Source organism: Apus apus, chromosome 2 (genome assembly GCF_020740795.1).
Source record: "Apus apus isolate bApuApu2 chromosome 2, bApuApu2.pri.cur, whole genome shotgun sequence".
Taxonomy (NCBI): Eukaryota; Metazoa; Chordata; class Aves; order Apodiformes; family Apodidae; genus Apus; species Apus apus.
In genome coordinates, this window is record NC_067283.1 from 52,023,460 (window position 1) to 52,050,620 (window position 27,161).

General features: G+C 38.9%; 1 protein-coding gene across 5 annotated transcripts in view; it reads right to left on the reverse strand.

Moving 5' to 3' along the window:
• The window catches only part of GOLGA4 (golgin A4), a 67,075-nt gene extending 40,146 nt beyond the window's left edge, over positions 1 to 26,929 (reverse strand). For 4 of the 5 annotated variants that reach the window (XM_051610690.1, XM_051610691.1, XM_051610689.1 and 1 more), the window contains exons 1-9: positions 26,604 to 26,929; positions 19,992 to 20,087; positions 11,563 to 11,661; positions 7,328 to 7,393; positions 5,871 to 6,185; positions 3,899 to 3,946; positions 3,446 to 3,502; positions 857 to 955; positions 198 to 336 (exon numbers count right to left, since the gene is read on the reverse strand). In XM_051610690.1, coding sequence (XP_051466650.1) covers positions 198 to 336; positions 857 to 955; positions 3,446 to 3,502; positions 3,899 to 3,946; positions 5,871 to 6,185; positions 7,328 to 7,393; positions 11,563 to 11,661; positions 19,992 to 20,087; positions 26,604 to 26,690 — 1,006 coding nt within the window. In that variant the 5' untranslated portion in view covers positions 26,691 to 26,929. The remainder of the gene's footprint in view (positions 1 to 197; positions 337 to 856; positions 956 to 3,445; positions 3,503 to 3,898; positions 3,947 to 5,870; positions 6,186 to 7,327; positions 7,394 to 11,562; positions 11,662 to 19,991; positions 20,088 to 26,603) is intronic. The other variant, XM_051610692.1, reaches the window with a different exon arrangement.
• Positions 26,930 to 27,161: the final 232 nt, after the last annotated feature.

Genomic DNA, 27,161 nt, shown 5'->3' on the forward strand with positions numbered 1-27,161 from the left:
AATTCTTATGAAAATGTAGTATCTTAGAAGGGTTATCCTTTCCTCTAGCTGCCACATTGTTTTCAAAACAATTGTCTCCTCCTAGAAAATACATCTTTACTATGACATGTGCAGCCCTAAGTCTTGTCACTTCATCATAAACAACAGCAGCATCATTCCTCAAAATTCAAGACCTCTTCAAAAGCCACAATACCTACCATTGATTCCCGGTTCCACAGTATCTTCTGTGCTGATTTCTTTTGCTGGACTTTGAACTTGTGGTTCAGATTGGATACCTGGATCAGGCAATTCAGTGCTTATCTGACCATTCTGTAACCTCTGTTTCAGCAACGATACCTAAACAAAATGTTCTTTTTGTTAAAAAAACCCAAGAATGCTAAGTAGATAATGTTTTCATCTTCAAAACTAAAGAGAGTTAAATAAAATTGGTATCAGGAAAAACCTGAATTTTTTAATATTTTTGAAGTCAGAATTATGTTGCCAACTAACAAAAATAGTACCATTATGAGTGGAGAAACAAAGACCAATTAAGCAAAACACAATTTTTTTCCAAAGCAATTTTAACTCAAACTTCTGCTAATGTTATGCTCTTAATAAAGTAGACATTACAAAGGTATTTAAGCGCAGATCAATCAATCATACATAACACAAGTGAGATTTTACAAAGGCATCCTTTACCACAAAGAAGCAATTAGTTTCTAGAAAATCATAAAGTCTCAAGAAGTTTTACAACATAGCAGCAATTACAATAAAACAGGGGCATGCTTTACAGTAAATACATATTAAAAAAAAAAAAAAAGGCAGGAAGAGCAGTTTTAAAGAACATCTTTAGGTATAGTTAGATAAGATATCTCACCTGAGTTTGCAGGACACTTATAAGTTGATCCTTTTCTTCTAAGGAAGCATCAAATTCCTCTTGGAGATGTTTTTTAGCTTGCTGATCCATTTGGAGCTCCTGAGAATCATAAGTATACATACCTCAAAATTAAAATGTGAATTTAAAAGGCTTGTGAAATTAATATTAAAAATACCTCTTTGCAGTTGTGACCCCAGAATACAATCATAAAGTGGATACTTCTTTTACTATACAACATTCCACGCAAAATAAGAACAACATCTCATTATAATACCAGCATTAAAACAGCAAGAGCCTAGATTTTATAAAAAATTATCAAGGACTCTTTCTTTCTAAAAATAAGCTTACGTAGGGATCAGTTCATGTCTACTACTTGCTTCCTGCTTCTGAGCTTTAGAAGCAATTCCTTCCAAGCAAAGTAAAGCAGCTCAGTGCAAAACCAAGTGCTAAAGACATTTACTGAAACCAACTCAGAAATGGTCCTCTTTAGATCCCAAAGTTGCTCCTGATCCTCATCTGAGGAGGAAAACAGTGAAGACTGCATGAAGACTACTACTGAGGTATTACTATTAACACAAAAAGCTAAGGTAAGCAAAACACGATTTCCAGGGACTGTTTCACACAATCAGCTTGGCCTCAGAGGAGACTTTGCTTATTCTTGCATGGCACTCTTAGAAGAAACTTCTTGGATTCAACTTAACTATGGGGAAAAACAGGCTGTATGATGAGGAAAAGGATTTTTAAAATTAATTTCTGATAATAAATTATTACATCATTAAAAGATCTATTTTGTACCATTTTAGCTTTGACAATGGACACATACCATTTTATTTGACATTTTTCTTTTAAGTCTGTTTTAACTAATGTTATAACACCTGGGCTTCCAAAAGACCAAAAACCTACTTTAAGTTTTTCAATTAATAAAAAAGAATGTCAGTGTTAGATTTTTAAGGAATCCTTACATCTACAAGATTTGAAAGAATGAAACTAAATTTAACGCCAAATGCACGTAAAAATTTATATATATATATATGTAAATCAGAAATACGCATATATCACAAATATCAGAAAGACTATGACAGAAGAGATGAAAAAGAAGTATGCACACATCCACCCCTTTTTCATAACCAAAAGTTTTATCTTTGGCATGTATGTGCCTTCCAAACTTTACCAATGGAGCACGTAGATAAACACAGGAAGAACTTCTTTCATTTCACCTTGTAGTGAACTGGAAAAAAACACACTGGCAAGCCACTTCTGTCAGCAATGCTATGGGTTTTCCCCTCCTATGGGCTGACAGTTCAGCTTAGCACAGGGCAACAGTGCAGGCTCTGGCTCAAATAAGCACAGCAGACTCAGCACTCTGGCCCAGTTCTCAGCTGCTGGGCCAGAAGCAGCAGGGATCTGAACCAAAGTACTACCCCTGTGGCACACACAATTCACAGCCTGCTTACCTGGATTACACTCCACATCACTGAAGAAGAGTGCCCCACAACTTGCCAGTGACTTCCTTTGAAATGACTGGCTGCCTGACTGGTCCCACAGGGGCAGCCTTTGCAGGTCTGCATGCGCCTTGGGTACATGCACACCCAGATGCTCAGTCACCATCCCTCACCCTCCAGGGACCAACCCTGGCCCCTGTCTGCAGGTAAGATGCTCACCTGCCTGAAGCTACTCTGCCTACAGGCAAAGGTGGGACCTTGCCATGGTCTGATGGCTCTTGCAGCCTCCATGCCAGCACTGCTGCTTGGCACAGCGCACGCCAAAACCAGGAGTGCAGCCACAGAGAAAGCCCATGGCTTTAAGCAAGCTGGTACTCAGCTCCCAAGAGAGGGGAGAGCATGGACACAGAGCTGCTCGCACGCCTGTCTCCAAATCTGATGCTGCATTGGCTGCTGGGGCAGTAAAAAAGCTTCAGTTTCACATTCTGCTTCACCAGGGTTTGACAATATGGCTTTTGTGCACTTGGCCCTTTAATTTCCTCTGCCTGTTAATTCTTACCTGTCTTTTAATTAAGCCAAATGTATTTATTATGAATATCAAATATATTAAAAGCATCTCCTTTGAATTTCACTGTAACTTAAGGAGAGAATAATCGTAACACAACCTACCTGATTTTACACCTGAAAACAAACTATACTGAAAATCCATAAAAACAATGTAAATGTAATTGAGATCAAGATGAATTTTTTTTTTTAATTGATCATCAGTAAAATCTTTATTAAAAAGTGCCTATTATTTGTATTTGCCTACCATTAGCATTATTTCTCAATACTGGAAGAGCAAGAAATTGCATAGGGATCTCTAGTGCTGGCCACGTCACTGTAAGAACCACACACACATTTCTACCTTTTCTGTTCACAATGAACAGAAAAGCAGCTCAGTTGGTACAATTAACTGCTCTTAAGAATATGAGAATAAGTCACTGAATGGGGAAAAGAGACAGAGAAATAACCCCATATAAACAAATGAAAACAAATGGTAAAAACCCCTGATGTCTAAAGTGAAGAATAAAGTCAAAAGTTAGGCAGAGAAAGGTCCTATTTATGTGTGGTATAAAGTAAATACTCGCTCAATAAAAGAAATTACCTCTCTCAGTTCCCCAATTCTGCGAAGTGCTTTATCCTGACTTTGACTCAGAATGCCCTTTAAAAAAAGAAGAATAAACATCAGGTGCAATAAATATAACTTTTATATATAAAGAATAAATAAATTCATAGAATTGTATTTCAGCAGAAGAATTTCTTTATATTTCTCAAGTCTTGATATGCAAGTATTATCATAAACTGCCAAATATAGTTTGGCAATCTATCACCTGAAATTAGCTGATGCAATTAAAAAAAGGCTGTTTTAGCTTCACATTTACTTTGATAAAGCAATATTAGCTCGGCTTCCTCAGAAATCCCAGCTAAGAAAGTGTCTTTTGTTAGACACACACATCTATATCCAGCATCTTGTATAAACAAATATACACAAACACACAATGCACTGTATTTGCACTATACATTTCAGGACTCTGAAAGGGGGAAAAGTAAGGCTTACCTGTAGCTTCTTCTTCTCCCGCTGGATAACTTTATAAGCAGACACTAGCTAAAATACAGAAAGTGGGTATAATGATAATAGCACATCTGCTTAAAGCTATAAAAATAATTTGCTTAGTTGCATCTCTATCTGCATTTTCAAAATTTTCACTTTACTTGAGAAAGCTCTTCTTAAATTTTCTCAGTGTTCCCTTTTTACATTTATAAAGCATCTCCAATGTGTTAAAAAATAAAGCCTACATGACAAAACAATGAGGTTACTCAGCATTCATGAACAGTTTTCTCTTCACTGAAAAGACCTCTAAGAACAGCCACGCTTCACAAGCACCAAAAAAACCCCAACTGTATTAGAAAGTTACATCCCAGAAAGCTATCCCACAGGGATGGACTTTTGTAAGGGTCCACATACCAGAGAGCTTAACTAAAATTAACTTTAAAACACACTTACAAGTCTAGCAAAAAAAAGTTTCTGTAATTGTGAATGTTCTCATCCATGTGCTTTGCATATACCCAGCAGACAAAGAAAGACTGGAAGTGGACAATATTTCTCATTGTAAGCTGACAAAAGGACTTAGTGAGTAACTGCACAATTTAGTTTAATTAAAAATTTGGTCACAATTACATAAGCTATCCAAAGCTGAAGTAGCATACTGGCACTTGCAAATGGAATATTCCATTTTCAAATTGCTGGAAAATCAAAGGAAAACAAATCCAAGCCCAGAAATCTCTAAGTAGCTTCAAATTCTTATTTTTTAAAAATTAAGATTTTTCAGAATTCAAAATTACTTTCCATTTCAGCGTCACACTTATTTTGCACTTAACCCTAGAACTATGGATGGCTTCCCTTACAATATCTTTTTGAGATACTTTGTGTCCCACCTTAAATAAATACCAAAAAATTACATCTTCAATTCACTTTACAAATTTAAACTACTTTCTGTCAAGCTCCAGCAAAGCAATTTTTTTTCTAACTGAACTAAAGACACTCCCAAAACCAGAAAAAACACCCAAACCTTTTTAACAGAGAAAATTAAGACTTGCTAGACAGACTACATAAAAAAACCCAACAAAAAAGTACAAATTGAAGATTTTTCATTTTGGCAACACTATTTACATAAATTTTTAAAATATATACATCATGATACAAGCCAGAAGAGAATGAAAAACCAATGGGAGACAACAATCCCTGAATTAATGGAAGACAACTGGATTTTTTTCAGGCATATTCTGAGTATTGTAACTACTGTATACTTGTTTTGGATTCCAGGGATTTTGACAGTAAAAGTCAGGAGCCTGCACAGGACTTTAAGTGCAAACGGGCCAATTCTAAAGGTAAAACACATGCATTATATTTTTATTTTTTTAAAATCCAACACTAATTCTTGCAAAGTTTTACTTTTTCAACAAATTGGAAAATGAGTAGCAAAACTACTTATAAAATTGGTTTTCAGTAAAATAGCGTAAGAAACAGTCCCTGAATTAATTATTTCCAGGGAATATCTGGAAATCATGGGGAAAACTTATTTATTGAAAACAAAATGCCTGCCTATTGCATGTACATGGAATACGGACCATTGTGTCCTTCAAGAACAAGTCTCAGAAGAAAAGTACATCTGCTGTCTTGAGTACAAGCCATACTCATCTGTACTGAACTCTTAACCCTTTCTATAGGCTTTCAGCAGAAATCATCATAGGTCTACCTTGTGGGAGTAACTACTAATTAATCTCTTTTGTTTAGAACATGGAATTATTTACAAAGAAAAGAAGAAAAGGATTTCCCACATTTTATTACCAGAAATACATCTGGCCTATCTAGGCCAGAAATAACTAGATGTACAGTAACTCAACTTCCATGTAAGCTGTAGGTTGATCCATTTGCTCCAAACAGGAAAACAAAAAAGATTACCCACTACTGCATTATCTGTTAGACTCATCTTCTTCTGTTTAGGTAAGTCAGTAGCAACATTGCCTACCTCTGAGTATTTCCCCCTATAGTTGCCCAAACTGCGCTCCATTCTGCGCAGTCGCTGCAGCAATTGCTCTTTGCTGAGGCTGTCCATATTTCCCGGAAGCTCTTCTGTTTCACTTTCAATGTCAGAAGGTGGATCAAAGGTGGGACCAGCTGTGTCCAAGTCCAGTCGATTCAATGAGTCTCTTGAAGAACTTCGTACCAGGGACTCCTTAGAAGGAGAGCGGAACAGGGACTCTTTTACTGGGCTTCGAAACAAAGACTCCATGGAGGGAACTCGGAGCTGAAGCCTCTGGGCGAAAGATTGAGTATCACTCAGCTACAAAAATTCAAAGCAAATAGTTACTTAGGCACTGATTTTAGCCAGTCAGAGACGTTAAAGTCCAGGAAACGGAGACCTGACCTGGGCAAAGGAATGACTGTTGCCTAACACATGCAGGACATCAAATAGCTACCCATCCCTTAAAAGAATCTTCACCTTGTGCAGAAAAATCAAGCATGCAACTACCCAATACGGGCAATTTCAGACAGCAACTAAATCCAATGAACTACAGCTCTGAATTAAACTTCTAAAAGAATGTATTGCTGTGTAACCCCTTTAAAAAGTGAAGAATATGTAACTAAACAAATAGTAGCATTTACTGTTTTCACAAAGAAAAATAAAATTGTGTGACTCACTTCTTGATGTATTAAACAGAAGACTCTATTTATCTCAAAGACACAAAGATATTTTCCTATGATTAAGGAAAAAAATGTATTGTAAAAGTCCTTGTACGATAGTTCTACCATGCTGTCCTTAAACAGCCCTTTATTTTATTTTAAATGGCTTTATCATTTTTACACGAAATGCAATTATTGATTTATGCAGCTAAAGTACTTGTGCTGTTTTTTTTAAAAAAAAAGGCTCTGAGCTATGGCACCATGTATTACCAGTGCTAAAGAAGTCATTTGAAAGTATTACTGCATGACATTGCCCCACAAACCAATTTTGGGACACATGCTACGAGCCACTGCCAATTCCACTCCAGAAAGTTTCTGAGATGTAATAAAAATGACCTTCACCTTTATCACTAGTGACAATTTTGCTAAGCCTATTAGTTCTTTTCCTGCAGCTAGAAATTAGCTTTCTGGCCACACAATATGACCTCTACTTTTGAAAGCAAAGTTAGCACTCCATATCCTGCACTGGCTGTGTCTGTGAGCAGTGAGTCTCACCCCAACACAGGCAGCCTGCAGCCCACAGAAACAGCTAACCTGTCCCTGCAAAAAAAGCTCCATGCATCAGTGACAACACCTGGTAACAGCTAATGGGATTATATTCAAACAAAACACCCTTTTATCCTGACAGGCAAGGACTAAGATGTATACCAAGTGCTTACTCCAACACAACATAAAGACAACACAGCAGTGAAGGAGGAAACAAACTCCTCACACCCCCCCCCTCACACCCCCCCCCCATACCTGTGGGGAGGCTGGTTCACTTCCATTGTTTTCTGTGGATCTGGGAAGTGGTTGCTTAGTTAAGTTCTATAGGAGGAAAAACAATTGTTAGAAGGAATAGACTACAAGGACAGTAATTCATAGATGCCTACAAATAGCATCTGTGCTTTTTTTCTTGCCTGCGTTTTTAGTACTTTCTGTTGAATATTTATTAAGATGTCTTCATGCAAACAAGCTAGTTTGTTAAACTCAAAACAGATTGCTGCAATATACAGAACTACAAAGCAGCTACGTGTGCGTGGATTAGTACGAGACATCTGCAAATGCTGACATCTCCAATTAAATTATTCATAATGTTTATTTATGTAACATTTATGCACAAATTAAAGAAACACCAAAAAGACAAAATGATAGCAGGAAAAATCTAATTGATGACTAGTGTTGTTTACATCCAACATGAGTAATAGTGGAATCACACTGTCTTCCTCTGTTTAAGTACATTTCGGGGGGGAGGAACTACCTGGAAAAAAAAGCATCGGTAATGGCTGTTTAACTCCAAACAAGCACAGGAAGAAAAATTAAGACTTTCAGAAAAAAAAACATCCTGTGCAAAACTTCACACTTACATTCCTCTCTGGACTCCCTAGCAAACAAACAAAAAAACCCAAAACCAACCCAAAACCAACCTAAAAAACCCAAACCAACACAATAATAGTTTAATTTTTATTACAGACTTCAGACGATTCTGTTCCTAGTCTATGCATTCTGCCGTTACAATATCCTGTATTCAGGTGTTTTCTAATCTGTAGAAATCCAGATGGTTTTCTGGTGTTTAAACCAGGTCCAACTGAAGTAGATAAAAACTTGCTAGAAACCATTTTGGATATTATGTTTTTCCAGGAGAAGCAAAGAACTGAGACACATTGAACCAAGTGTGACAAATTCAGCTAAAAACAGTGTAACTAAATTTTTAATCAAGTACCACCCTGATTCAAACTGTAAAATCTAAGGTGTATATACAACTAAAGTACTCATCATAGTAATGCATGTATCTTCTGCCTGATTACACCTTCAACTTCTACTCTGTGTGGATACCCAGAAGAGCCTACATAAACATAAATGTAAGCCTACATAAACATAAATGTAAGCCTACATAAACATAAATGTAGAAGAATGTTTCAGCATAAAGGGCTTCAGAAAGGTTTGATGTGAAGCAAATTTAAGGAAGTACAAAAATACCACAGAAGAAAGAGATATTGAGACAGCTAAGGAAGCCAGAGAAATGAGCAGTCACCAATCCAGATTCAGACAAAGCAAAATGAGCAATAACCAGCCATAGAAGAAGTCTGTTTGGATTTGGAAACGGTGCTTCATCTGGCTTGAACAAAATCTGCATTCTGCTCCAGAGCACTATCCTGCTACAGTGGACTTATTCCTAATGGATTAAGAGCTCTTCCTGGGTTTTAAATTAAAGCACTCGTACATTTTATTCTCAAATCCATTAGCTGTTCTTTTTCATTTCCTAACTAGAAAGTTAATAATAAGGGTAATCCAAAGAAAAAAATCTTCTTCTGCTTTATAATTTACAAAGCATCTACCAACTGACAACAGAAGGAGTCAAATGCTGTACCAAGAATTACAAACTAATTAAAACAAGTTCTTTCAAAAATTATATATTCTGATACCCATAAAGAGAATTAAAGGAAACTACGGAGAGTTTGCACATCTCATTCACAAGAATAATTTAATAATATTAAAGATATATTTTAAAACACAAGATTAAGTAATTTATTAAATTTAATACGGTGTTTATGAATATAAAAACCATGAACACTGCTTTTTTCTGTGAAGATCCTTAAAAATGCCATTTCAAAACTAAAACTAATGATGCTACTTTTAAAATTTGCCTATTAATTGTGCTGACATCTTTGTATTCGATCTGTATGAACACAAGTAGAACCTATATTTGGGATTAGACTTTCTACTGGCAAAAATCATAATAGGGATACCCTATTAATATTTTATAAAAAAACTGGGCCACCGCAGGTCCAGCTGCTGCAATTCTAAGTCACTGTGCTCTAGGGCAAAAGGTCATATTCTGGTATCCACAAAGTGAAAGGTAAGCAAGAATGAAAGTTGCTATTTATAAGTACAGATTCAAAAGGCTTTGAAGAGCTTAAAGAACCCTGGCCTTCCATAAGGCTTAAGAGATGTTTTGCAGTAGAGTAGCATCAGGGTTTCCAGATACCAGCAGCAGCCTTCCCTCTATGAACCCACAGAGCATATGCAACTATATCTCTATCCAAAGACTGCTATAAGTACAATCACTAATTATAAGGTTGCTTTTTGTTTCTAAGATTTATAAACTAGAGCTCAGTTTTAACTGGAGCACATTAGGGCATGCTAGTGACACTTGTACTCTTACTTCCATACTTCTGAAATGCAAACTAATTCATCTTATTTCTTTCTTAAAGGCATAAATAGATTCATAAGCCTAAGAAGTGAAAGCTTAAATGTCTGCATTTAAAAACATTTTACTGTTCTCCTTCTCAGATACTCAAAACTGAGTAAATTATGGAGGAAGGAGAACTTAGTATACATTTTCTTCCCTCATTTTCCTTTAATTTTTCATCAAAAAACCTCTCTGTCCATGAACTGTTTCTTCATGCAACAAAACCCATGCAGCTTAGTTAGTAAAGAGTTTATAATAACTTCATCTATACCCAAAAACCCACTATTACAATCACAGCTCTATGATGTTCAATCTCTTAGATCAAGCATCACTTGCACACACACAGTTAAAATACAGTCTTGTATATAAATGTGCAAGTCAGTGATTCTTGCCACTAATGTATATACTAAAAGATAATATAAAGACAACATTTGAGCATTCCCTGAAATACGTTTTTCAAAATACAACTGTACCAGGGATATTCTGTAGTGTAGTGAAAAACAGCCCATAACTGTTTGGTAAGTGTAGAAAAGCTTAATTCAATTTGTGGTGAAACTTTAAGTAGTTATCACTGGACCTGGAACATGGTTAAAATACCTAGAGAACTGAAAAAAAAATACAGTAACTGTTTCAAAACTACATATTTCAGCATAGTCCGAATGTCCTTTTTGCTCCACATCAAAAAGCTCAATTTTGAGCACACCATGGCTGAGACAGTAATGAATCTGTACTCTAAGGGCATGCTCTAAACAAGCATAACCCTTTACAGCAAGTGGAGACTTTCAACAGATCACCTTTCTAATTGCTGTTTCAGTCCAATCTTGCTTAGCTTGAGAGAGACAAATTCAACACAACATGGTCTGTTGAGCTATGTCCACCTGCTTCTTAAATTTCTAGCCTGTTACAGCTTTCAGTGACTTGTCATTTTCAGCCTCTGCATGAGCGGCAGAAAACCAAAACTGGAAAAGCAAAGTCATCATGAAGTACGAGGATGAACTGGGACTCTAAAATCACTATGGACTCTGGACTGCCATGCCTCTAAAGTATGTGAAAGATGCCATCCTAGTCTTGTGGCAATTATAAGGAGAACACAGCTTTCTATATGTGCACACGACAGCAGAAGGCTGCTTTCCTCTCTATGCCTACTTCTTTTTCTCCGCTCTTCACTCTTCTTACTGAGCTTCTACACTTGCATATTAAGAAAGCAATATTTCCAGGCAAAGAAATGTATAATTAAAATAAAATATAATTATTAAAATAACATGATTTATCATCACAATAATAGCAGCCAGGTTACCAACTAGAAGTAACTGGATTTCAGTGTATGTGACATAATTCTTTCCTGCTACCATTGATAGTAAATGACATTGTGAGGCTTCCATTGTACACAGCAAAAAGCACATAATTTTTAGACAGTGTTTATCTCAGTGTTTATCATATCCATTTATAATGAAATACATACAGATGTACATAAAAATGAAGAGACTTTCAAGGGCGTTAATGAATTCTAAGCAAACACACAAAGTTGTGCAACAACTATTTAAAGGTTGTGTAGAGTACAGTTACCTGTGTAACAGAAAAGGTGTTATTTTTTTTTTAAAGTTGCATTAAATTCACATCAAACAGCACACCAGCCAGGAGCTATAAGGTATTACTCTGTGAAATTTAGTGCAGGGTTAGCAACAGGATAGTTAAGATAAATGCCTTTGTGAGAACAAGCCACAAGCACCACTAGGTTTGCCTTCTAGTACAGTACTCTCCTCCCCCTGCTAAAGGTATCACTAAGAGGGGTGGGAGGACTCACCACACCGTGACTCTGTGGCTTAGGTTGTTTGGTGGGATCCAAAGCAAAGATAGTATACTCAGAGAGAAAAGCAGGTTCTGCTATCATCCCGGCTAGCAGCTGTCATTCAATGCAAAAAGTAGGAAAATGAAAATAAATCAAGTAATAAGGTGAAAAATGTTGCATGATTTGACTCAATTAAAAACATCTTTAAAAAATACAGCCATTTATGAGACATCAGATATTGATAAAGGTAGGATATAACCAGAAAATATTAATTAGATCAGTTCAAAACAGCCAAAATATGGTTTTTATAATTTAGAAATAAATAAATTTAAAACTACAAAAAATATCCCAGCTTAAACAAAGATAAAGACAGTGTTTCACACAATGATACTGTAATTTTTTTAAACTTCTGTGGAAGACTTGCCTTTAAATACCACTGAGACTTTATTGCTCTCAGTTACGTGTGAAAAACTTGTTACTCTGAAAATTCTATCAGCATTTCAGTTATAAACAATATAAATTGCATGCTTTTATCATAGAATAGAATCATAGAATGGTTAAGGTTGGAAGGGACCTTAAAGATCATCAGGTTCCAACTTCCCTGCTATGAGCAGGGACACCTCCCCACTAGACCAGGCTGGCCTTGAACACCTCCAGGGAGGGGGCATCCACAACCTCCCCGGGCAACCTATCCCAGTGCCTTTTGACTATGTATCTTCTAGCGCTCTTATACGCTACAGTTTCTAACTACATTTTCTTAAAAAATTCCTTACAATATTTTTCAAACTATTAGAAGATTATTTTGTAAAAAAACCACAAGTTTAACTAAGCCTGTATCAAAGAACAGTTTGCAATTCCTGGGGACAAAAAGCATTGTGGAAAAGAGACTAGAATTTCAATTCAGACTGGATATATACATTTAACATAAAGCAATCCAATGCTGTCAGGATCTCAAAACAGATTTCAAAAACTATTCCTCTCATTATTTTCCTCACACATAATAGCTCGAGGTTCATATTTCTCATAGCTTGGATTTCAGAACTGTGTGGTCTACTGACTGAACCAAACACAATATGGCACTTCCTTCTCATTATTTCAGAGCAATTTTATTTCAAGTTACTGAATAGTACTTTTAGGAATCAAATCTATTACAACATAAGTTTGAGTTAGATTTATTTTTTTTTACTGTCACATTGACTCCAGTGTTCCAGTAGCTAAATTACATAAATACAAATTGAGATATACAAATACCTGCATGTGTAAAATCTGGAATGCTACATGATGATAATTTGTGTCCACAAAACCCTTTCATAAAATGTATTAATGCTAAATGTTCACTGACAGCCACATACAGTAGCCTCTGAATGCCAGTACTGCCTCCTCATCTTTTCTAATGTATTCCTATGCTGAAAATACTCAATTACTGAAAAACCTGAATAACTGAGACTGAATAACTAAAATACCAATCTTGTAGAAAACAAAGCAAAATACAAACCTAAATAATGTGCTTTTATTGCCCCCATTTGAGTCACTATACTATATACATACATGCATATATACACACACACCCCTTCCTAGTACATATATCCATCGCTGAAGAATCCTGCCAGTTGTACCAGAAGACATTCTAGAGATACAAAGGAAGAGAAGCAAAAAACCCACTACAAAATTGTCAACTGTCTTTGCAGGGGATCTGCAGAGCACCAATTCTAAAATTCATGCCCAACTTTTACTTCTAAAATCGGTAAGCACAGTGACAATTAATTCTGACTTCTGTTATCCATGCCCATTTCCAAAACTGGTATGGGACAAGTGCTCCAATAGTTCACTTGACTTGCCATGAACTAGCTAGGTCTGAGAACCTGAAGTTAAGTTTCACTTCTAAGCTACTAACATAAGCTGCTAACAAAAGAGATGGTCCCATTTCTCCTGCTCCAAATCATCTTCCCCCTAGTCTGGACACACTTGCCTAGTGCATCCACTGTGGTTGAAATCACATGCTGAATTTGGTCAGTCCGGTCACCAGTCGTTCCCAGTCTGTTAGAAGTGTAACTTCTAGGACTAAGTTGTGTAAAAGCTCCTAGTTTATATGTATTCAATATGTAAAACCCATCTAAGTTTATTTCCTCATCTGAGGTTTTAGGCAAGGTTGTAGAAGCTCATAGTTTTGGCCATGCTATACATTTTGTACATGTAGCTCCTGAAAGGCTACATGCCAGAAAAAGAAGTGGCAAATACTATGGATATACAAGTGTACAGAGAGCAGCAGTACTACAAACAAGCCTGAGGGCCTTGTGAATTAGAAGCATGCATGTTCTCAACCACAAATAAAATTATTAAATCTGTAAAGTAAAATTTACTTTTTATGTTTAGTGAAAACCACTTAAGATGATGGAACAGCTTCCAAAGCACTCACAAATGGATTATGGCAAATATTCTTAGCCAAAAGATTGTTAACATTTTCAACATGCAACAGCTTAGTTGAGTAACTGACCAGTTGAGTCACTTCTACAATCTAACCATCAAGAAATTCAGGAATCATGAATGGTTCAAATTATCTCTTCATGATAACTGTATGGTAATGTTTGCCTCATTATATATTTCACCATAGCATTGTTTTGCTTAATCCTAATTCCACTGAAAGTACACCACATAACTTGCATTAAAAGGAATTCCCATTTTATCTCTAGTAAGTGATTATTCTTTACACAAAATAAATTTTAAAATGGATATCCTTATGTTCAGCATCTATAAACTGCCGTATTTTCAAACACCCCTTTAAGTTCATGACCATGTCAGCACAGCCAAGTTCTAGCAGAAGACTTAGACAGCAAGTCTTTCACAAAACTCAAAACCTACAAGATGACAAAGAGCTTTAAACAATGGAAAGAGTTATTTTTTAAAATTCACTCAAACTACCTGGTAGGTAAGTGGTAGGGAATCTATGCAACTCCCTTTTAGCAAAATCACAAGATCCAAGCTATCCACAGCCTAAAATATGCCAATCCACTTTACTAAGGAGTTACGATTTTGAGACAAAGAAAGAAAAAAAGCTTATCAACACAAACTGATGCAGCACTGCTTGAGTTTGCAGACATACAACTCCAGGGTCCCTATTATAACTAATAATTTACACAAACAGTGGAATGCAATTAACAGTAATGTTGAGTTTCATAGATGTTAAGTCAGAATCCCAATGCAAGAACATCACTACATCATCTCAGCTTCACTCTGCTGTTGTTTTGAGTACAGGAAAGCACCAAAATGGAATAAGCCAACATTACAATTAAAGAAGGGCAGAAGACAACAATACTGAGGCAGAACAGTAAACCCCATATCAAAATGAAATCACAAAGCATTTCCTTCCCAGTAGCCAAGACAAGACTTTCACACTTAAAATAGCTACCAAAGACAGAATACAGTTATGGTCCAAGAGTAGTATTTCCTTAGCCCATTTAGAACTGGCTGCATCTTCTCTTTAGTGAGTTCATCCTCCACTCTTGGATGCTATGTGCCCAACAATTAAAATATTTAAGTACATCCTTACAGTATTTTGTCACTCCAGCAGCTCATTACCTGCTACGTTTTTACAGCTAAATTATAGGCAGAGCTGTCTAATGAGTCCTATAATTATACTTACCTAAAGCTTTCCAATATAGACATGTGTTTTTATCTGCACTTTCAATTTTTTTCTATCAGAAAACTATTTAAAACTAGCTGTATAGTTAATTTGGGGGTAGGGAGAAGAGGAAGGGGAATTAAACGTGACTAGAAATTATTCACAGGGATTAGAGTTTGACCCACGTCTCATTGTTCTGGAGATGGCAGAAGTTGGATCAGAGCACATTACACACATATAACAGATGTTTGATTGCCAAAGGCAGTCATTATTCCCTTTCAGAAAAAAAAAAGAAAACTGGTGGTTTCAAATTTCAGATTAACCTGTTACCACGCAAATTTGAAAATTAATACATTTTGTTAGCATAGTGCATCATTGTATTTGTACTATGTTAATGCTTAAAAACGTCTATAATTATGTGTGGACAGCTTTGCCATGTTGTATACAAGCACAGTAAAAGAGAAGGAAAGGGAATAGTCTATAAGCTTGTCTAAGAGACAAGCCAGTACTTATTCATCTAGTAGTTCATGGAGCTGGAAGAATGTCAGCTATAAAGCTAGAGGTTTAAAGTTTCAACTCTTACTGAAAACTAACTTATTCCCCACAGTAAAATAAATAAATAAATATAGAAATTACTTTAGCTATTTGTCAGAGTTGGGGAATGCCAGAAAAACAAGTTGTGGGTCAGTAATCTGTTGATTTTTACTAATGTTTATTTATAGACTGTGCATTTTGCAACATAACCTTTTACATCTCATCCCTACTGTGATCAGGGACAAGTTAAAACTGAAGAGCTGAAAGCTCAAGGTTTCTCTCTGTGATTAAAAAAGCCCCAGAACTATGAGAGCAAAACTGCATTTTCAGTAACAGGCAATACACATATAAGATACAACTCTTCTCTGGTTTGTTTTTCATTCTGACGAGCAGACTAAACATTCTGGTGTAACCAACAGCAGTTGTAAAATTTAGGCTTTAGATACAAACTAGGTCATACCGCCCCCAAAATTTAGTTTTAAATTTGCATGTCTGAAAAGAAAAAAAATTACAGACATATCTGAACCACTGCCATCTTTGCATGGCAATGTCTATTCAGAAGTGGGTCAAATTAACTACAGAATACAAGAAATACACAGCATTAATAAAGGTACCACAGGAATATTATTTCAGCTTTACTTGTCCTGCTTTATTAACAGCCCAAATTAGAAAAATGTTTTCTTTAATTTAAAAACAGTCATCATATAGAACTAAGGTGTGACTGAAAGTATCTTGGCTAGTTTATCTTTAGCTCTAAGAAGAGCTATATATATTGTGCTCTGCTGTCACTTCCATAGCACTCATGAGGATGTGAGTGATATTTGGATCTGCATGACTGGTAGGTCATTCACAGCAAGCTATCAGCTGTTTGCTCTCAGTTGATTGCACCCAACTTGCTTTGTTATATTCTGCAGGTGGGCCTGACTTGTAATTATAATAGAGAACAGAAAAAATTTAATTTCTAGGAACTATACTGAACATGATTGATGTATTTCACCTGAGATTCCGTGCAAGTATCAATGCAGTAGCAGTTTGAAAAACAAACACTATTCTTCCCTAGAAAAGACTTGAAGTACTAAGTAAGCATGTTTTAATCATCCAGGGCTGTTTCAAATGGCACCAAGACCAACTCAGAAAGCAACTGATATGCAAATTGTCTGAAGAAGTTCTACGGAAATACCAATATATGCTCTTACCTCACACTGTAGTCATATTTTATGGGCTACTTGCAAGAACAGAATACAGAACTAGACAGACTTCTGCTTTTCCTTATATATGAAAAAATTATGAGCATCTAACACTGCCTCTGAAGATCCATAGCTCCAATAAGACAGAGGCTGAAGCAGTAAGCGGGCTAGAAAAAGAAACTTACCTAGTATTCCATAAGCATACAAGTCTTTCTTTTAAATTGAGAATATTTTGAAATTTTTTTTTAAAAATATCTCATTACAGAATATAAAGCAAGAATGTTTGCCTGTGCATTTTATTATAATTATTTGATCAGATTAATGCTGTCATATACAACTATGATTCACTCTGAATTTCTTTTTTAATCTAAAAATACTCTGAGTTTAAATTTCATGTTAAATACTTGCAACTTGGTATTAAAGCACTAAAAATACAGAAGACATACTAAAACATAATAGGCCAGAGGAAGGACAGAGAACATAGAAGGGAACTATGAAACAATGTAATTTTGCTTAGCTTTCAGTACCAAAAGAGTTATCAATTATTTATGCATTGCAATAACGTTTTAGCATCTCATACTCTTCAAAACCAACCATTTTCAGTGTATTAAATGCTGTCCAACTGTAGTTCATTTTAATGCCACTGCCATGTGTATATAAAACACCTTCCTGATCAAATGAGAATGCTGCAAAAAATGTCTCCTGAAAGATAATGCACTCATATAAATCAGGGTATATATTTTCAGAGCTAATACATAATATCTGCAGCTTTTTCAATCATAGCAATACTGGCACTGAACTGAATTTTATAAAAATCTAATGCAACAAATTTCAAAGTTGGTTTGATTTTAATAATTCTGTTACCATAAGTGAGAAATATTTGGAGAAATTAGATTTCATGTCTTGGTAATTTAAATTTATCTTTATTCTAGAAAAATTTTCCATTTAATGTAAAAACAGTCCTTACAAAAATGAAGAGATTTTAATTCCTTTAGCAGCTTCACTACTTTCTGGATTTCTACTCACAGGATATGTTTCACAAGTAAAATTCTCATAGCAGCTCCCTAAAATGAAGGATAACTGTAAATTTGAGGTCACTTTAGTACCGTTTCCATTTTTAATTGTATTTCTCCTTTTGCCCCTCTGATCATCCCAATGTAACCACTATATTTAGAGCATAATGTTCTTCCAACACAACTTAGTACTTCTGTGGGGAATTCTTTGCTTCTCTCATTTGTCTGGAAAAGCAGTCTGAAAAAACAGTCTGCTAGGGGGCAACATATGTCTAATGAAGAAGTACAAGACAAAATGTAATTCTCTGTGTTCTGGAATAAAAGCCAACATCCTCAAAAATAAATGCCAGTTAAGGAAAAATTCTGCCTTTCACTCAATGTGAGAGTTATACTATTTTAACAGAAAAACAGTTGGTACTTGTATAATAAAAGGGATTAGGTCCATTACCAGTTAGTCTTTCCCTTTATTTCCCACTGAAAAGAGGAAGATTTCCTTATGTGTAGGCATCATCCAGACAAAAAACAGTAAGTCAGTCACACAGAGGTACATCACTATGTCTCATGGCTTCAATATTTCATATTCTAAGCTTCTGCTGCTTAAAAAGCCTGAAAACCTTGGCCAAATCAATCTTTTAGTCTCTAGCACATTCTACAATGGATACACATAATAACAGTTCTTTTCAAGGTGTATCTTTATGTTTGCAGTGGTCAATGATGACATCAGCTGTCTGCACCAACTCATTCTAGGCCAGTGGTGACTCTCATGGAACAATATACCACTTCTATACTTCCGTTTTTTCTGGAAGAAAAACACAATCAAACACACACACACCAAGAACCCAAACCAAACCCCCAAACCAAACCAACCAACCAACCAAACCAAAACAAAAAACAACAACAAACCAAACAAAGAAAAACAACAGAAAAACTACACCAAACAAACAAAAAATCCAGCAAATTCTGCTTCCTGAAACACTTGATAATTTATCCTGGGTGACAATATTGCTTTTTGACATTTTGTAGCACCAGTTAACAGAAAACCTCTCTCCAGGGACAGAGGGAAGTCATTACATATGTATATAACAGTAGAGAAAACAAGCATTTACTAGAAAACTCAAGAGTGAACTTCCAAAATACAAAACAAAATCACCAGGTACTCTTCCTTTTGTTTCTGTTACTTCGATTACTATTGCAGGAAGTAAATTGCCAAGCTGCAATCACTGGTAGTGTTCATAATGGAATCTAAGACAAATTTCTGAAGAAAATGTGCTGTTAAAAATAGAAGTGGATTGTCCCACTGCATGAAAACACAGCTTTTTTTCAGCAAAACTCAGCAACTGAATTTTCTGGGTACGAATTAATTTCTTCTGACAAAGTTCAAAGAACAATACAAGTTCCCTCCTTTACTCCACTGGTCTGTTCTCACACTCATATTTTTAGTTTGTTTTTTCTTTTTTAATCAAGCCACTTCAAAAAGCCACAGTACTCAACAGGAGAAAGATGAGTCCTTATTATCTCCTCCATTTGCTCTATTATGCAAGTCCTGGTTACCTATCATCCCAATAATGATTTTAATAATATTTTATGATTGATAATTTAGAGTCAGTTTGGTTGGTTTGTTTGTTTGTTTGTTTTAGGGGGAGAAGGGAGGGCAGTATTTAAATCTGATAATTGATAATGGCACAAGGGCTCAGTTTAAGCCTTTAGGCTCATCCACCCTGAGTTATATGTACAGTCAAGAGGACTGCCCCAGTTTTTCAACTAAGAAAGGCATAAAACACAAAGTTGGTCTCTCTGAACTTCTGTCCCACTAACTCAATGAGTTCAGTTAGGGATAAAATTTTTAAGTCATGAAGAAGGACTTTTAAAGTTTCTTAATCTGGTGGTTAACAACCATAGCGTAAAGGTCTGTTTTACTAATATTTAACAATTCGATATTTAACCTAAAAAATAGACTACTCCTGTCTACAAATGCACAGAAAATAATGAGACTGAGGAATCAACAAACAGAATTTAATCGAGGACTCAAAGTTAGATTTATTTTTTTTTTAATTAAAGTTGAAAAACACAAAAAAACAATTCTCAACTGACCTCTTTGTCTGGTGTTAAAATGCCTTCATCATTCTGATCTGTAAATGAAGATGTCCTGCTCCTGTTGCCAGTTGGTGAAGGGGATTTGGAAGGGACCTACACAGAGACCACATGTATTATTACTAAGTCCAGAACGAATAATTCCATATAATAATTTATGAAAATTTATTTCAACAATTACTAACTATAACATGTCAGTAAAGCCTGGTCTAGATCTTACTTCTAAAGAAAACACCTAGCTCCCCAGATGCTGTCTGTGACAAGTTATACCTTACTACAAAGTCTCCAGAGCAGATTATGACACCAATCAGCCGCAAAAGCATACAACAAAATTAGTTATTTTGATTATTTCTAACCACAGTCTTCTTAGACTAGATTTGAAACTCAAGCTTCCTAATACTTCAGCAACACACTACGGTTGCTTAAGGTTTAACAGTTTTACAAACTGAGGGAATTAAAGAATTTACACATGGAATAACATCACATACCTGACAAAAGAAAAAAACAAACACAAACCTTGTAAAAGTGAATCTAAACAAAGAAAAAGGCCAGAAGAAAATTGCACATTTTATGAGGTCAGTATGACCTCGTTAATACTGTCAGCACTGAACATCTATTCAAAGACATTTTGCAACTTCATGCTGTGTGACATTGCAACGCCAGCCACGCCAACTCAAATGCAGCTTGCCAGCCTCATACTTCAAAATTCAAATATAAAATTTTAGTATAAATGTAATGAACAACAAGCTTTTATGTACAAAGAAACTTATTAGTAAGATCTCTCATTGGTATATTCTACAATGTAACTGGAATTATCAAAGTGCTGGGGAAAAAAAAAACAAACAACAACAAATAAAAAAGCCCCTTTAAAGGGACCCTCCTTTAAGGCTTTGTTGCAGCACCATCATTGAGGTTGCACACATAAATTATGCCTTGTAAAATGCCTGTCTCAGAAGACAGAGTTCAAAGTTCTAAACCATGACTGAGTATAAGAGCACTGAGAAGATATTAGAAAAAGAGCAGAAGAGAATTACACTCTTTTTATAGTTTCAGTCTGTGAGTACACTTTGTAAAATTTGGATACTAATGAGTTAACTCTAATATAACTAAAACCTACAAAATTATTCCAAATCCAGTCATAGTTACAAGGTCAAACAAAGCAGACCCAATGTTCCCACCTGAAAATACTAATCAAAAGTCAAACACCTCATCCAGTCCCAAATAACCATCAAAACTCTATATCCTGCTGAAAAATTTCACACCAGAAGTATCTGTAGAGTTTGAGAAACAGTGACAACCTTTTCATGCCAAGAGCCTACTCTCATTTTCTTCCTACTCCCTAACCTAATACCAGTGATTCAAAGAAGATTGCTTCTGGCCCTCACCATGCAGAGGGAAAACTGTTTCCAAACATTCATCGCCAATCTGCTACTGTTTCAAACATCTGAACAGTTCTCTTCACTGTGCCCTCTGTGGTTCTACAGTTTTCATAGCTGCTTTGAGACGTCTTATCAATTTACAACCATTCCTCGGGGCCAGCACTCCAAAGCCCTTCTTCTCAAAGGTGCTAAGGGCAGGGCCCATCCCCCTCCACCCCGTCACCTCCATGTCACAATGTAACCTCCAGCAACAACAGTCACATGCTCCGGGAGGGGCACCAGAGGTTGCACAAGGCTGCTGGAGGTTCTCTGCTGTAAGATTCATTGATGGATGGAAACCCTTTTCAAACTGGATAGTTGTGACCAGACCAAGGAAATGCCTTCTTGAGGAGCACTAGAGAGCTCACTGTCTTCATCTTCGAATGAGCCAGGGGCAGCAGCTGTAAGAAATGGTATGCAGAGATGCTGCCTGGAGGTTCAGTGCTTTGGAGCACCCAATGGTGTCCCGCCAGGGACAGCCCCAAAGTTCGATCAGGCGAGGGGCATTTGGCTATGCTGGAAAGCCCCTGGTAAGAGCTTCAGAGAGAATAGGGCTTGGGCATCTCTTGGGAGGCATGAACAGCCCGTGGTCAAGGAGGCAGGTCTTGCTCACATGCACAGGGAGCAACCGATTGCCAGCTCTGCTGCGGTCAGAAAGGAATTTTCCCCCGGGGCAGACTGGCCCTGGTCCCCGAGGGGGGGCCTTTTGCCTTCCTCTGCAGCACTGAGCATGACCCCTTGTCAGGCCTCCTCTGGCCCATTTTGTGAGGTCACTGCCTGCTGCAGCTGGGGGGAGGAAGGCTTTTTTCCCTCCACGGTGGCCTAGCAGCTGTCTTGGGGGGGCAGGTTGCACCTTCCTCTACAAGGGCTTCTTGCTTGTGCTTGGAAGGGCTCCAGCCCAGCTGCACCATCCAGAGCTGCCCCATTCCAGCTCTCCCTGCATGCAACACCAGCACAGGGCAGGCACAAGAGCACTGCCCAGGCATCACTGTACAAAAAAGCGCAGCGGTGGAGCAAGTTTGGGAAGGCAGAAAGTGTCATTGCTACGTGTCATACTTTGGACAATACCCTATGGTACCACACACCTCTTCTTCCTCATTCTTCACACTCTCACTCTTCAAAAGACAGGGGCTGCTTGGCCTGTATTCCTGCTGCTACTTTCTGCAGCTCTGGGACTTGCCTTTGCCAGCAAGGGATGTTCCTTCAAGTTAAGCTGAAGAACACATCAGCCTGAACTCCTGGCTGCACACAAGCATCGTGTTACACTTGTGAGCACTGGCTCTGAAACACAGTCAGAAAAATAAAGAGAAAATCCCGTTTCCACTTGCAAACTTTGTGTGTCCTTGAAAGTGGGCTTCAAGCAGAAGAACCTCTGGCATTTCAGGAAAAGAACAGACTCGCCATTATTCCAATTCATGGTGAATGCAGATAGCAGAATACTGTCGTTCAGCTGGAAGGGACTTACAAGGATCATCTAGTCCAACTGACTGATCATTTCAGGGCTGACCAAAAGTTCAAGCATTGCCTTTAAGGGTGTTGTACAAATGCCTCTTAAACACTGACAGGCATAGGGCATTAACTGCCTCTCTAGGAAGCTTCTTCCAGGGTTTGACCACCCTCTCAATAAAGAAACATTTCCTCATGTCAAGTTGGAATCTCCACTGACAAATGGAGGAGATTGAGCCAGTCCCAGCCATCCTGTCCTGGACTGGGATCAAGGGAGAAGAGATCAGGACTTCCCTCACCACTTCCTCTCCTCAAGAAGCTGTAGAGAGCTGTGAGGTTGCCCCTCAGCCTCCTTCTCTCCAAACTAGACAAACCCTGTCAGCCCCTTCCCCTGCTTTGGCTCCCTCCCTGGGATGCATTCAAGGACTTTAACATCCTTTTTAAGTTATGGTGCCCAAAACTGCACACAATACTCAAGGTGAAGCTGCACCAGCACTAAACACAGTGGGATAATCACCTCTTTGGACAAGCTGGTCATGCTGTGTTTGATGCCCTACAGGCTTGCCCTTGTGGCTGCCACAGCACACAGCTGGCTCCTGCTGAGCCTCCTGTCAGCCAGTGCCCCAAGAGCCCTTTCTGCAGGACTGCTCTCCAGCCACTCCTTTCCCAATTTAGACTTGGGCCCAACGTTACTCCATCCCAGGTGCAGAATCCAGCTATTGTTCTTGTTCAGTTTCATGCCACTGACAATTGCCGAGTGCTCCAATCTATCCAGATCCCTCTGCAAGGCCACTTGTCACTCTAGAGTCAACAGCACCTCCCAGTTTAGTAGCATCAGCAAACTTAGTACATTCAATCCTGGCCTCCAGAACAGTGATAAAAAGATGGAAGAGAATTTGCTTTGAAATTGAGCCCTGAAGAACATGTCTGGCGACTGACTGCCAACCAGGTGTAGCCCCATTTACTGCAAGCCTTTGAGCTCTGCCTTTTAGCCAGTACTTCCACCCAGTCCACCATGTGCCTGCTCACCCCACACATTCAGCTGATAATTTCAGTGTCCACAAATGGAAAGTCACTGTTCCCAGAGTCATGGTTCTCCAACCTGGAGGACTGGGCAGCCCAAAGTCTATCAGTATTATTAAAGACTAAGGCAAACAACACATTTGATGTCTTCACTTTTTCTTCATCCCTGTTTGTCAAAAGACCATCTTCAACAAGTACTGGTCCAAGAGACACCGAGAACTGAAATAACATTTTTTTTCTCTCTGTCAGCAGTTACAAACTGATGTGTTCTTGAGCCTTTGAGAGGCAGAGTGCGGGTATTCTCAATCCAAAAGCTGACATCAGTTAGTTAACTTCAGTTGAAAGAGGGAGGCCTACAAAGGCCTCCTCAGAAAAAGTGTTACACTTGAGAAATTTTACCTCTGGATTTAATCAGTCTTTAGGTCAGTAAATTTAGTCTCAGACACTAAAACCAGAGTACCACTGACAAGTTTAGGTCTCAAAGCAGAAGATATGAATGATATGGTGAGAGAAGTTTCCCTTCAAGGCACAGCACAGAAAAGAGGAAAAACTCAAGGCAAACAAGTCTTATAAAACTAAGAAGTGGCAAGGGCTTGGAAAATACAGTTTCAAAATGTCTCGATAGCTGGTAATCTATACAATGACAAAGTACCTAATAAGCAGGATGCATATTAAGGATCTGAATTACTAAAAGCAATGTTATACACTCTCTGCAAGACTCCAGTAGATTTTACAGGTTTCAAAAACTTCTTGCTCCTTCCTAATTTACAGAATCTGTTTTCAAATATATATAAAGAACAAGCAGACTTGCCTATTTTACTTTTAAGATCAAATTTATCTCAAATTTCCCTCTAGCATTACTTGAGAGCAACTGAAGAATAAGCAATACTGCAAGAGGACTATTACACATTAAAATAAACATCTGTTGTCATTTTCTGCTTCTGCCTTTCCATTCGCACCAACCCTTGAGCTGCACTATCTGCTCTGTCCACAGTACAGCAGACTAGGTGAAAATATCATTTATCATAAGCTCTCCTATTAGATTTCATGGAATGTATCAGTGTTCATTTTAACAGCCAAATAAAGACTGCAATATATTATACCGTTGGGTGCATATGTGCACTCCATCCCAAATTTATCCACAAGGCTAATTTTCAACAAGTACTGACCCTTTAACACATGCACCAAGGATCCTGAACTAAGTGGTTTACGCTGTTGTTTGCAAGGTAGCATAATTTAGCTACTGCTTATTGAAAACAGTAAGCTCTGCAGCTCAGACTCTTTACACTGTATTAAAAGTCCACCACATATGTAAATTCAGGACAGCACTCCAGTCACTGGCAAAAATATACTTAGCTTCCTATCTAGAGAAGATCTAGAGTTAAATAATTATGAAAGGGCTTAACATAAAACTCAACTAGCTACAAAAAGCTTTACAGTAGATCCATTTCCAAAAATAAAGCTCCGTTTGACAAATGAGTGATTTAAAAGATACTACATAGCTGAATGTCAGCAGTTTTGAAACCATGGTCTAATACTGAGACTATGCAGTGTCAGATCTCCCAGTAGTTCAAATGACATTCAGATCAATCCCAGGCAACTGATGGCCTATTTGTAAAATTAACCAAATTATCTGTCTGTAACTTAACAGTCACATGATACAGAGTTCATACCAGTTTTAGTCTTCTAGATCACAAGATGAAAAGGATACTTAACCCAACAAAAAGCCAGAGACATAGACATCTTTTTCAGCACAGAGTTCGCCACAAAAAGTCAAAAGCTTTCTACCCAAATTTGAACTAGCAGAGTTTATTCTCTTTTGACACGTGTATGAAACCATCACAACGTTTTTTGGGCCACTGCTGCTTTCAGAGATCCTCTGCACTCACGTTATATTTAATGTGCATTATTATAATCTGAGAAGAGTTTCTAGAATCCAACACTAATCATAACTTGGGGAAAGTAAGAGAAAAATGGCCAATTAAATTATGACCAAACAAAAAAGATACCTAATTCTCAGCTTTACACGATATTCTCAATTTTCCCTGTTTAGGAAAAAAAAAAAAAAAAAAAAGGTTAAGATAAGCACAGCAGCCCTCTGCAAGATGGAAACTGAAAACACTTACAGGAATTAAAAGAACAAGCATTAAGACGAGAGAAAGAGTTAACTAGCAATCTGAATGCCGGACTGTTATTCAGCGCACATTAAGTGTCAATTCCTTGCAACGCTACAGAACAAACACACCTCTGTTCCATCCGCTTGACGCTCAAGCAAGAGATGGCTTTCACACTCCTCCAAAAGACAGCCTTGGGGAGTGGCCAAACACCCCAAGAACACTCTCAGCAGCCCCTGGAGAGACTCCCAGGACGGCAGGTGACTCGGTAACAACCAAGTTGCCTTTCCAAGTCGGAGCGAAGCCGCCCGGCGCGGCCGGGGAGCCGGGGCGCGGGGTCAGCCGGCCCACCCCGCAGCCCTGGGCCGCCCACAGCTCGCAGGGCGCCAGGGCCTGCGCTGCGCGACCCTCCCTGCGCCCAGGCCGGCAGGACCGGGCTGACCCGCTGCCGGCAGGACGCCGAGGGCTTCCAGGGCGGAGCGCGGCCCTCAGCTCCCCGGGTGAAAGGCCACCGGGCCGGGTCGGGCCGGGCTTCGTCCCGGCACCCCCGCAGCGAGCCGGTGGGCACCTCCCGCCCCGCGGCCCCTCCCCGGGGCCCGGCCCGGCCCTACCTGCTGGGGAAGGGGGGCCCCGCGTCCCCCGGCCCCGCGCGGCGGCGCCTGCTCCTCGCTGATCTTCTGCTTCAGCTTCTTGAACATGGTGGCGGGAGGGAGGGAAAGAGGGAGGGAGGGAAGGCGGGGGTCGGGGGGCCGGCGGCGAGGGGAGCGGGGCGCGAGGCCCCGGCCGGCTGGGCAGCGCCTCCCGCGCAGCGGGCGAGGGGCGCCGGGGGGGAGGGTGACGGCGGCGGGACCGAGCTCCGCCCGCCCCGGCCCGGCCCGGCCCGGCCCGGCCCCCCGAAGCCGCCGCCGCTCCTTCCTGGGCCCCCCGCGGCGGAGCAGGTGAGCGCCGCGACTACCGCGCCTGCGCAGCCAACGTGGAACCCAGCGCTGCGGAGCCTACGGCGTGCGGCGAGGCACACGCTTCCCAACGGCACGCCCGGCGCCATCCCCGCCCCCCCGCCCCGGGGGCGGGCACCGGCGCTGTGCCGCCCGGCCGGGGCTGGGCGCCGGGCGGTGACACCTCCCGCCCTCCACCTCCCTCCTGGAGGCTGCGGGGCGAGGCCGTGCTGG